The following is a 12,057-nucleotide window of genomic DNA, read 5'->3' as shown; positions in this document are numbered from 1 at the left end:
TACTGCTATGAATCCAGCTGGGTGTATCACTTGCTAGCTGAGCCCTTAAAGCATTATTGTTCTCATGACATTATTGGAAGAGGTGTTTCTTTTTAATTGCTGTGGTGAACCTCTTTGAGTTGCTATGAAACATAACCTTTATGACATGAGTCATAAAAAGAAATACAATTTTGTCAATAGAGACTAATTTGTTTGTGGAACATAACCTATAAATAAGCTCTCATAAAAACTAAGCCTGCTGCATTATGCTGTATATGATGTTTAGGGCTAATTTATTTCAAAATTGTACGTCAGTTTCAATATGCAACATTTGGAATTGATCAAAATGGTCACATGCAAACATCAACAATGTTTTGGACTGTATTTTAATAATAGCTGCCTTTCTTGGACATCTAATTAAACCTATCAACTTTTTCTATTCCTCTTCAAAAGCTATTTGAAAACTGAAAGGCTCAATAAATGTATTCCATGACATATATCTTCTTTTCTTTTGTATGTTGTTATTGTTTCCAGGGTTTGGATGAAGAGGCAATAGTTGACCATGGAAAGACCAGCTTCTCAACTCTTTCAAACTATGAGACAGATGATTTGGAAAGTAAGTACAATCCCATTAACCAAAGAATACTTTCAGTATGTTCAGACATTATATTTACGTACATACCATTTACTGAAATAATTTCAAACAAAATTTGGGCATATGAATATTTCCAATGATTAAAAAATCCTTACAAGTCCTTTAATGACTGAAAATCTGCTACTTGTTTGCATTCAACTGTCAACGTGTAATAGTGTTTATTTAGTATTTATTTATTATCTCTGGGGTAGTACTTTTTTTCTGTGAGTTTTATAGTACTCCCTCATTTTGTATGTATATTTGGGTAAAGGATATAAAGGATCATCATTAGTCACTTTTTATCTTTAACGTTTTTTTCCCCCCACTTTCTAACAGTCTTCTGACCATATTGGGCTGAAAGTTTTATGTTGAAAACAGGATCGATAGGTGCCCCCAAATGGTCAGAAGTTATTAGAAAAATTTGAATCAGTGCAGGACTCAACCCAATCCAGCATTCAGCATGGTGAGGGGAATGAAACTTGAGGTCCGTATGGCCAAGATACATCAGTTAAGCACACATGCCCCTCTGCGTGGTGTCCGCACGGCCTGAAGTTACGCAACGTGCACCAACAAAATTTTTTTTGTTACGTGCTCCTTATGACGAGGGTATACAAATATCAGCATTTAAAGACATTTTTTGATTTGGCTCTTAAATATCACCACAATCATAAGATTGTAGAAAACCCCTTGGAAAGAAATTACAGTCACTCTTGGATACTACAGAGAGGCTTTAAAAATGTTGAATGCAATAGTGTGTTTTCTACATCTACATGTTTTGTTGTATTTTAAGCTTGTAGTCTATGTCTTATAAAACAATATTCATCCCTATTCAGGCATAATTTAGCCTTTAGAAAACAATTAGATATTTACTCAAAGTCTTACCATGTTTCATAACTGAAAAGGAAGTGGACATTGTTTAACAGTATTGAAAGCAGACATAAACTAAATAGGAAAAGGGATTTAGAGTTGTTTCTTATTTCTCTCATCAGTCTTAAAACTACTAAACATTGGAAGAAAATGAATCATCAGATATGTATTCCTATCCATTAGCGGTGGGTATTGCCAAAGAAGTCACGATTCGATTCGAATCACGATTCACAGGCCACGATGCGATTCTATCACGATGCATCACGATACTTGAATTATTGCGATGCATTGCAGTATTTTCTCCTCCATGTTTTGTTTTTGAATGACTCGGCACAGTATCCCACGGCCGGAAATGCTTGTGACACAAGGCAGCGTGCGTCAACACATTTGCAGTGACATCTACTGGACTGGAAGTTGTATTACACTTGTTTTTGGCTGATGTTCGCCAACCATTCATGCAATTTTATTTATTCATTTTTTTAAATTAATAATCGATTCTTGACATCAAGAATCTATGCAGTAGATCACGAAAATTAGAATCACGGTGCATCATCATCACGATTATTTTGCACACCCCTACTATCCATATGGAAACTAATTGCTCCAATATCCTGTTGACATTAGAATGTTGTACAAAAAAAAACACATATTACTTATATAATTTCATTAACAAAGTAAGAGCTGATCAGAAGTCATTACAGTACGTAAACATGGGATTTCCTGGTAAATGTGAAGGGTTCACACCCAGTTTTCTAATGCCTTGCTAACACACCCAGTGTCATTTATGGTTTAAAGTAGCATTGTATTCTCAGCATATCGCTAATTTTGTTAACTTTTAATTCAATTTCTTTAATTTCTGTAGAAATAATAACATTTCTTAGGTCTTTTCTATGTAGTGTAGGAGAAAATTAAATTTCACAATGACATTATCTACATTTCTCTAGTCCATTGTGGTTTTCATCATTATCATATCTTCTTTGTTTTTGTTTTTTTTCTACATGCTATATGTTGGTGTCACTTCTCATGGGGTTTCCCTCAAAACAAAGAGATGACTCATCTATAAAGGATGAGTATCAGCAGCTTGTGTTGGGTAAAAATAGGCCTTTTTTATTTTGGGAGGCAAGTCCTTTGTGGCAGGAACAATAATGAGGGGAAGCAGACAAAACACTGGAAAAAAATAATTAGAAGAGAAAAAGCTTAATGTTGTTCTCTGGTTTCCTTCAGTTGATTAAGTCAAAATTTCCAAAGAAATGGAAAGTGATTCTTCCTCAGTTTTTTGTGTAAAGTGATCTGTGATTTTAGTGCCATTTCTTGCAATCGTGACACTAAATTAGTCTTTTATGTAGTTTGGCATTTTCAGAATTCTAAAAGTTAAAGTTAATGTGCTCAGTTTGTAATGTTGAACTAGTTAGTATTTTATGTTTTTATTCAGTGAATGTTTCTAAGAAAATGCTCTTGAAAGAGATGGTAAGTCAAGTTACCTAAGGTGCTTATCAGACATTTGACAAGGGTTTTGACAATACAAAAAAAAAAGATCAGAGTAGCCCCAAAACAAAGTTGGTAGTGTTTGAGAGAACTTTTTTAGATAAACGGCCTTTTCTGTCCTAGGTCACAGAGCAGTGTACGTTGGGGTCCATGTTCCACTTGGAAGAGAGAGCAAACGGAGGCACCGCCACAGAGAACGCAGGCATCATCGAAAGAAGAAGGACAAAGAACCTGAGGAAGGAAAGGAGGATGGAAGAGATTCACCTAGTTATGGTTTGACTCTATTTTTTTTTTCAGTACACCAATCAACAGTAAATCCTTTGCTTTTTTATACTAAAAGCTATACTACTGTTAGATTTGCTACAGATTCAAATAACTTTTTTGTTTACCTTTCTTGCCAATATAAATCACCAAACACAAAATCCAGAATTAAGCGTTTTTTTGTTGTTGTTTTTTTATAAAATATTATCAATTTATATATTATTAATATAAGTCTAAATGAAGTTATCTATCTATAGGTTAATTTCTTTTGTTGATCAGGTTTTTAAACAAACTTTTAGTAAATAATATATAACTTATGTTAATAATACATAAATATGACATTTCTCAAAGATCTTTTTCTATTAATGTCTGGTCATTTTGTTGAAAGATTAGCCATATTTATCTTGTCACCTTGCACAGTTGGCAGTAAGATAAAGTAGGAGGAAGAAAGCTTCATGCATGGGGTACTCATACAAATCAATTGCAAGGCAGAAGAAATACAAGTGGGCTCATGGCTACAGTGAAGAACCACCCACTCACCTCTCAGAGTCCAAATGTGCAGCATGATTCATTCACAGAAAATGTCCTTCTTTTTTTATATAGTTATTTCTTTAACAGGACTAAATTAAATTCAAAATCAATACAATAGAAACACTTTATTAATCCCAAAGGGAAACTAAATGTTGAAGTAACTCATCAGCTCTTTTGGTAATGAGTTGTTGTAGATGTTGATAACTGGGCAGGAAGGATCACCTGTATCAGTCTGTCTTGCATCTGATCTGATCATGGACTTCCTTGAGTTTTTCAGCCTTCTTTAAATATCTCTGCTTCTTTAAATCATGGTCCGAAAGCCTGAAAGAGAGACCCCGAAGTCAGGGATATTGTCCTGCAGCGATGCTTTAGTAAAACACATAATAGTGCATTGCCATTATTCTGGCCTGATCCTTGCTAGGACTTGGTGTTCTTCTTTTTTGCAAAGGATTTCACATTACCCATAATAATCATCATTGTTTGGAATAATATCATGATGTACAGAGTTTAAGATTTCTCATTTACCTAGTTTACAGCTAACTATTCCAAGGGAAGGGGATTACATGGCAGGGGAAGTATTTGGGACAAGATTAGGTTGAATCCATGGGAATAAAACAGCTCAAAATTGTTTACAATGTTCACATACATTGTACTGCAATACCAAAAAATATGCTGCCCAGTAACTGTTAAACATGGCAGAAAAAAGTAGATTATTCCACAAAAGTGCTTATAAAGTACAAATATATGGTCCTGGCATTTTAAGTTATGTGTGTAAGCATCTCGTTTGGAAAGTGGCGGCAAGTTTCTTTTTTTTTCTCAGCTGTCCAGAGCTGTAAATCTTCAAAAGCAACAAGTAATATGCCAGTAAAATAGTTAAAATTTCTCTGAAGTGCAAAACAATCTTCATTTGACTAGCACCTCAGTTTTCAAAGAGTGGCACATATACCGCTACTGATTTTTGGCCTGACTGGGTGTGTATGAGAAATGTTGGTGTTTGTTTGTTCAGTGTATGTAAACTGGCTACTTATGCTGTGCTCCATTCACTGCTCGATTCAGGTCGAATAATGGAAAGGTATTTTTATTAATAAAACAATCCTTGTCCTTTATACAAAATTCACTTATGTACTATGGATCAAGACATCATAACATCACCCATATATTGTTCTCGATTCCTCATCTTAAAGACATAGTGGAGGATGTTATTTTTTTGTGGATTATCAAAATAAGTGGTCCTCCTAATTGTCAGTCATTCTGGAGATATGTTTACGTAAGGCCAACCTATGTGCTTGTCCCTATTTTCATTTATCGGTGCTGAGTCTGACATAGTGGACAAATTGCAGATTTTCTTTTAAAAAGTAAGCTTGTATCAGCGATGCAAACAGCAACTTTTAAAAAGAGCCCAAGGACAAATGGGCTCATGCATGCTCTCGCACGCGTTTAATTGCCGTTCCGTCTCAGGAGCGGCTATAGGGTTGTTCATGTGAATTTTTTTTCTTTTAGTGGAGAGGGCGGGTCTTTTAAAAAATGTACGAAAAAAACACTATACCTTTAAGCGAGACTTTGAGCCTGTTTGGCAAAGCTAAAATAGCTTCAAACCCACTTAACTAGCTTCATCATCTGATTCACAGACAAAGCAGTGGGTTAATCAGTTGGAAGCCATGACTCGGCTCTAACCTGACTCTAGTTGTATAACTGGAGCGGTCAGTGTTTAGGGACAGACTGATTAATAGAATCTTACAGACTGGTTAACAGTTTGTGAAATTAAAGAGCTACAGTAGGTTAGTGTCTAAGATGTTGGGTATCTGATTTAGCATGGTGGCTAAATGCTGGCTAGGAGCACGGCCAAATGGTGAGCTGCTGGTGCTTGTGACTGAAAACACCACACCCCTTACAAACAGATGTCTTTCAGGAAAAGCACAATACACATATATGGTGCATATTTGATGAAACACAATTAAACAAGTTATGTTTGTTATCTTGACTACATTTATGAGATTTTCTTGATCGTATTGATATTGCTTCTTGTCGTAATAAGTATGAATCTTACTGTCTCCAGATACTCCTTCACAGAGGGTCCAGTTCATTCTAGGAACAGAAGATGACGACCTTGAACACATCCCACATGACCTCTTCACTGAGCTGGACGAGCTGTCCTCTAGGCATGGTGGGGCAACTGAGTGGAGAGAGACTGCCAGGTAACAATAACAATATAAGCATGTATAGGTTAAGGACTCCCACCATTAATTAAAGAAATGTAAAAGGACATCTGTTGTTACATATTCATCTGTTGGCTTTATGAACATTTGTTTTTGTTTTCTTTGTAATTTAATGAGGTTTGCTAAAAAATTTTGGTTCGAAGCTGCTCAACTTAATGTAATACAAAACTTGAAGTATTTTCAATTCATTATAAATGAACTCTATTTCATATTAAGAGTTCTTATTCCTCAGTTTTCTTCCCTAGATTACTGCAAAGCTCAGGCTCAGCTTCAGGTCGTAGGTTTGCTTTTCCAAACCTCTGGGAGTTGGAATTGGAATTAGTGACTTTCCTTGTCTGGCATCTTAGAGATTGTTTTCCAACACAGACACGTGTTGAATTAGTGACAGATTTGGAGTATGAGTCATCCAGTTTGCTCTGCTTCTTTTAGACTGCGTTCTCTCAAATGGAGTCTGTCAAAGCTAAAATATGTAGTTAGCTGTGACAAGAACACTGTAGACTAATTAGTATGTTTCAAATCCAGCTCCCTTTTCTGTCCTACATGTAAAACATTCTTTCTGTCTGTGTCAGATGGTTGAAATTTGAAGAGGATGTGGAAGACGGTGGAGAGAGATGGAGTAAGCCCTACGTGGCCACATTATCGCTACACAGCTTATTTGAACTACGCAGCTGCATACTAAACGGCACAGTCATGCTGGATATGAGAGCCAACAGTATTGAGGAAATAGCAGGTAAATTGCACACAACTCACAAAAATCCCTCTCTTTAGCCAATAGGAGACCAGATTATTACTATCAGTGTGAAATATACACAAAGATTTGGGGCAAACACAAAGATTACATAAACTCACCATGGGTATGATTTTTTTTAAATTAATTTAGAGTTTTACAACCACCAAACAGGCTTAAATAAAAGGCAACTGGACTTTGCTCAGTTTTCTGAAGACACTTCAACACCTATCTAGGATTCTTTGTCAATCCTGAGGGCTGGCACTAGAACAATCTATAGATGAAGCGCTGAGAGAACTTAGGCCATTTGAATCATGATGAGTGCTTATGTAATTTGTTTGGAATGAGTTCCATGACAGAAATGTTGATGCTTGGAAGATGAAACCACAATCCTCCCACTCTGTTCAGTGCTTGCTTTTTCATTTTAACAAAGATGGCTTCTTTCAACCCTCTTTCAAACCGTCTCCTCTTTGTTGAAATTCTAAACAGTTTGGTCGTCAAGAATATACTGACCAACATTTGGTCGATGTATTCTTTGTTCTAGAGGTGCAATTGTACAGCCTAATGTTTGCAAGAGCTACTGCCTCTCTAATGCTGCACCATGCTTTCCTGTAGTTGTTTGGTTTCTACAGTACAGGAGTCTGAACAGTCCTCGCTCCACTGGATCAAATAAACAGCGTCGATCTTTAGGGTTTTATCTTTTTTTTTTTGAGAATTGAAAGGTCTAGGAATTAACATAAAAATTAAAATAATGAATTTGAATTTACTGCTAAAGTGTTTCTAAACATTTAAGTGTAAAATATAAGTGTAAAATATATACACCTGATTTTGGTTGTCATCAACAGGTTTCTGGGATGCTCTTAGCAGGGACATTAAGCCCCCTTACTGTCTGTGCTGCTTTTACAAATGTGCTTTCCTCGTGGCAGTGAGCAGGAATGTAAACATTGTGAACAACTGTCATTAATTTTAACTTAAAGTGAGCTGTACACTTGGAAAACGTACTTCTGTCCAAGTTTCATCCCTCTAGCTGTTGATTTAAGTTGAAGAATTGATAACAATCACAATAAACCTTTCACCAATTAGGGAAACAACATACCGATACATAAATCAAGAGGGGTTTCAAACTGCTGTTTGATTTTTGGTCTAAATGGTCCTGAGAGTCTGAAGTCATAACCCATTATAGAAGTTATTTCCTTGGAAAATTCCTAACCTTACTAATAAGTTTATTTTATTTTTTAAAATGCATGGAGAATGCTTAATAACTGTCAATCCAACAGAAATAATGCCTGAAGCTTTTATATATAGTCATGAAAATAATGATTTGATCACATTTTTCTTTTTAACAGAGTGAGTTATTATTTTTTTTCATGACGGTATGTATTTGAGGTTGCATTTATGATTATGACCTTGTGACAGTCATAGAAAACACAGAATTTTGTAGTTTCCTGCACCTCGCTCTTCTTTTTAAGGTTTAATGAAGTTGTTTGCTGTATGACCAGTCTTTTATACCAAAACTGTGGTGTTTATATTGTATAATCCTTCATATTCCAGACATGGTCATAGACAACATGGTGGCATCTGGGCAGTTGAAAGAGGACCTGTGCGACAAGGTCCGGGAAGCAATGTTGAAGAAACACCACCATCAGAATGAGAGGAAGCTCAGCAATCGCATCCCTCTGGTGCGCTCCATTGCTGACATAGGCAAGAAACACTCTGACCCACTCTTGCTTGAAAGAAACGGTGAGATCCTGCTGCGCACTCACATTTCTTGCTCTTCCATATATTCAACCACTGGGGAACTGTACTTAAAAGTCCACTGTTCAAATCCCTCACTGCCAGCATAGGAGGTGGATGGTAAAAGTGAGTAAATTTTAGAAATGAAATGTCAGTCCCCTGAGTGGAAGAGAAATTTGGGTGCTAAAATTTGTGCTAACCTGTATGGCTGGCCTGTCTTCAGGGTTTAACTTACTTTTTTATTTTTATCTTCGAGGTGTTATTCTAGTTATTATGCTTTTTGCACGACCACACATGGTGTATATTTGTGGTTTGTTGATTGATGAGCTTGGAGTTTTAATATTGAGTGAGATGCTTCACTGCTCTGCCTGAAGTTTTCACTTAACTTGCATTTCATATAATCTTGAAAGTTGAGAGTTATATATGTTCCATTAAAGTTTGGTAATGGCATTGGTTGCTGTGTGAAAGGTGTTTGAGCAAATAAACATGCATCTTTTGGCATTAATAAATGGCCTGTGTGTGGGAGAGCACTTTATTGCTTACTGTGCACGGACATCCTGTTAACTCATCCTCTCTAGCATGCAAGCCTTTATTAACTCAGTGTTGCCTATATCTCAGTCACAGAGCTTGACTGATACATTAAGAATAGAGATGCACCGACCAGCAGATATTTCTGCTGATATTTCCAGCTGAGTTTGACATCTTAAAATATTCGTTTTTTTTTCTTAAAAACTATAACATAAGATATCATTACACATTTCTAACCTTCCTGCTGAGAGTGGTCATTACTTATTTCTGTTATTAGGAAGAACTCCCTTTCAAGTGTAAAAGACATCATCAGTGTCAGACACCTTGGTTACTTTAATTCAACCAATTTACTCCATCTGGGTTTGGTATCCTTTTGGACATGTCTGTGTTTAGATGCTGTATCTAATGCTACCTTGACACCTCACGTGATTGATGCAGCAGAAGCAGCTGGTTTACATGCAAAGTCAACGGTTGATGTGAATTAAGGTGCATCAAAAGGTCCTGCAGTGAATCTAGAGCAGCAGGAGCAGCAGTTCTTGACGCATCTGAGCAGCCAAAGCAGCATCCTCAGGAGCCTCTGAGTGTCTGAGCAGGCTGGCAGGGAGACAGACGCTATGATTACTCCTCTGAAACAGTTTATTAAGGCCTAAATTACCTTAAATGTCAAATCCTGCTGGCAAAAGATGTTCGCTTTTATTATTCTGGTGCCCGCAGTTTACCACATACCTGAAAAACTCTAATTCAGACAAATAGTAGGGGAATCCCCCGAGCTGCTGCTGGGAATTCCCAGTGATGGTACACCGTCAAAATAACATTATAAGGCATAATATTGATGAATTTACTGCACAGACAATGTTTTGAGGTGGACTCTTTCGCTTACATATATATTAAACCACTTTTTACCAACTTCTCAAAGCAAATACACCAAAACTGCTCTCTGCTATTGAACACAGGAGCCTCAGAAGCATCAGACATATCTGGACACACTTTACAGGAAGTGCTTCAGGAGCATCAAGGGTGCTCTTGACGCACCTCTGACCTTAATGTGTGCAAGCTTCAAAAATGAAGCATAAGAAGCTTTTTTGCTGCCCAAAGTGTGACCGGTGTAAACTTAGCATTATAAAACAGTATCTGCTGTTTGAGTCCATTATCAAGGTCTCAGCACATTTGAGACATATCTGCTAAACCCGGGAATACATAGGGTTTCGTTGTACAGTATGAGTTCACAGCTCATGATGATATATGTTCTCACACTGTGCAGACGTACAGTGTGATCTACCTGCTCACACTGTACGTCTAAAAACAACGTCGGACTCAGCTCCGCAGTGAGATGGCACTACTCGGACTCATTTATCCAGAAGCCAAACATCTAGAAGAGGAATATGAAGCTCACTAGAGTGAAACATGCTGCCTTGGCAATTTTTGGAATTTTTTGAATTTTGTGCTAAAAGCCCTAAAAAGAAAAGGCGACGACGTATTTGGACAAAGACATGGCTGAACAAACGTGGCTACTAGTAGTAGCCACGTTTGGACAGTAGTAGCCTACTACTGTCCGTCAATTTTACAGTAAGAACTCCATTTGCACCCGCCATGCTTCTGTGTTTTTGTCTGAGAAGAAGAAGAAGAGGAGTCCTTGTTTGCGTATGCCCACTGAGCGATTTGCCCACGATGGCCGACTGAATTTCAAACATGTTTGATTTTCTCCCGACCTCACTATTCCTAATCGGGTGTTGGTTGTGAGAGGCTGATTGCCCCTTGTTACCCCCTGTAGAGTAGATGGCGCACGATCAGGCTGAAAGTTGGCCGGATCGAAGAATTCTCGCACGACTGGAGAATCGGCCCGAAAAGGGTAAGAAATCGTACAGTGCATGCCCGGCTTAATGGCACTAACTAGCTCATAGCTCTTGAAGAGAAGCCCTTGACCACTCTCAGTAAGTGTTTTCCCCCAGGTCTCCTTCACTCAGTTACAAAGTTCACACGAAGATTGTTGTTGTGAACCTTTTGGCATGGTAGTATTGAAGTATTAAATAAATGTGTTTAGTTATTAAACAACTATCAAATATTAAAGTTTCTGGCCAGCTATTCTCTGGTCATTGCCAAAAATCAGAAAAGAGTGGATTTCTCATCCCCAGCTGGTTTCTCGGTGCATCTCTCTGGTTGATAGTTTACTGTAATGTTTCTTTGCAGACCTTCTAACATCCCTTTGTTTCATTCTAAGAGCCTGCTCTACACAACTATCCTTTCAGCACACATTTATGCAAGCACCACACTTTCCAGTTGCACCTTTTGCAATGCTCTGGCTTCGCATTCCTTCTCACTTTGTTTCCTTGAGGTGCCATCTCTGTAGTGTACATCAGCCTCATATTGTTTTCCTCTCTGTTCCATCTCTTATTCCATTATCCTCTCCTTACCCTCCTTCTATATTTTCCTTCTCCCCTACTTTTTTGCCATTGTCTCCTCTGTTAGGAGAGGGCCTTTCATCCTCACGCCTCTCTCTCCACAAGCCAGGGTCAGCCTCCTCCGTCTCCAACCTGTCCCAGAGACAGGAGTCAAGAGTCTCCGTTCTACTCAACCACCTCCTGCCGTCCTCCTCTTCCAACACTGGGCTGTCTTCTGGCCCCTCTCCCTTCAGCACCCCTCAAAACACCCCTTCATCTTTTCGCCGCTCCAATCTAAGCCTGTCACAAACCCGTTGCACGGGCCCTGGCCCTCAAGGCATCCCGGAGGTGGTTGTGTCTCCTCCCGAGGATGAAGAGCCGGCATATTCTGCAGAGGAGGACGCAGTATCTCCACAGCTCACCCGGCAAACATCCTCAACATCCCAGATCCATGAGCTGCTGCCCTTAGAAGGCAAATATCTGTGTAGCCTGCCAGTGTGAGTCACAGCTTGAACAGAGAACACTAGCACAAGCATGAAAGCCCTGTTTCCCTGTTTTTTACCTTTCAAACCTGCAACCATTTCATCAACAACGCACTGCAAGGCTGTCTTTCTAAGACTGGATGTTATCCAATAATTTTTTTTTTAGATACTTTGCTTATTTTTGCACCATTGATTAGTTTATCCTGTTTCTATGACTGTTTGAATAAGCTTTTTA

The 12,057-nt window shown here is 38.1% G+C and overlaps 1 protein-coding gene across 9 annotated transcripts in view; it reads left to right on the top strand.

The window, feature by feature from the left end:
• LOC119777999 (sodium bicarbonate cotransporter 3-like) overlaps nucleotides 1-12,057 on the top strand; it is a 60,151-nt gene that overhangs the window by 21,894 nt on the left and 26,200 nt on the right. For 6 of the 9 annotated variants that reach the window (XM_038277008.1, XM_038277014.1, XM_038277005.1 and 3 more), the window contains exons 2-7: nucleotides 514-595; nucleotides 3,089-3,238; nucleotides 5,814-5,952; nucleotides 6,543-6,703; nucleotides 8,252-8,440; nucleotides 11,429-11,812. In XM_038277008.1, the coding sequence (XP_038132936.1) occupies nucleotides 514-595; nucleotides 3,089-3,238; nucleotides 5,814-5,952; nucleotides 6,543-6,703; nucleotides 8,252-8,440; nucleotides 11,429-11,812 (1,105 nt within the window). The remainder of the gene's footprint in view (nucleotides 1-513; nucleotides 596-3,088; nucleotides 3,239-5,813; nucleotides 5,953-6,542; nucleotides 6,704-8,251; nucleotides 8,441-11,428; nucleotides 11,813-12,057) is intronic. The other 3 variants (XM_038277011.1, XM_038277010.1, XM_038277009.1) reach the window with 2 other exon arrangements.

This window comes from Cyprinodon tularosa, unplaced genomic scaffold (assembly GCF_016077235.1).
Source record: "Cyprinodon tularosa strain WSP-4 unplaced genomic scaffold, ASM1607723v1 ctg13, whole genome shotgun sequence".
Taxonomy (NCBI): domain Eukaryota; kingdom Metazoa; phylum Chordata; class Actinopteri; order Cyprinodontiformes; family Cyprinodontidae; genus Cyprinodon; species Cyprinodon tularosa.
Note: the sequence above shows the minus strand (reverse complement) of the source record. Positions and strands in the feature narration are given on the sequence as shown.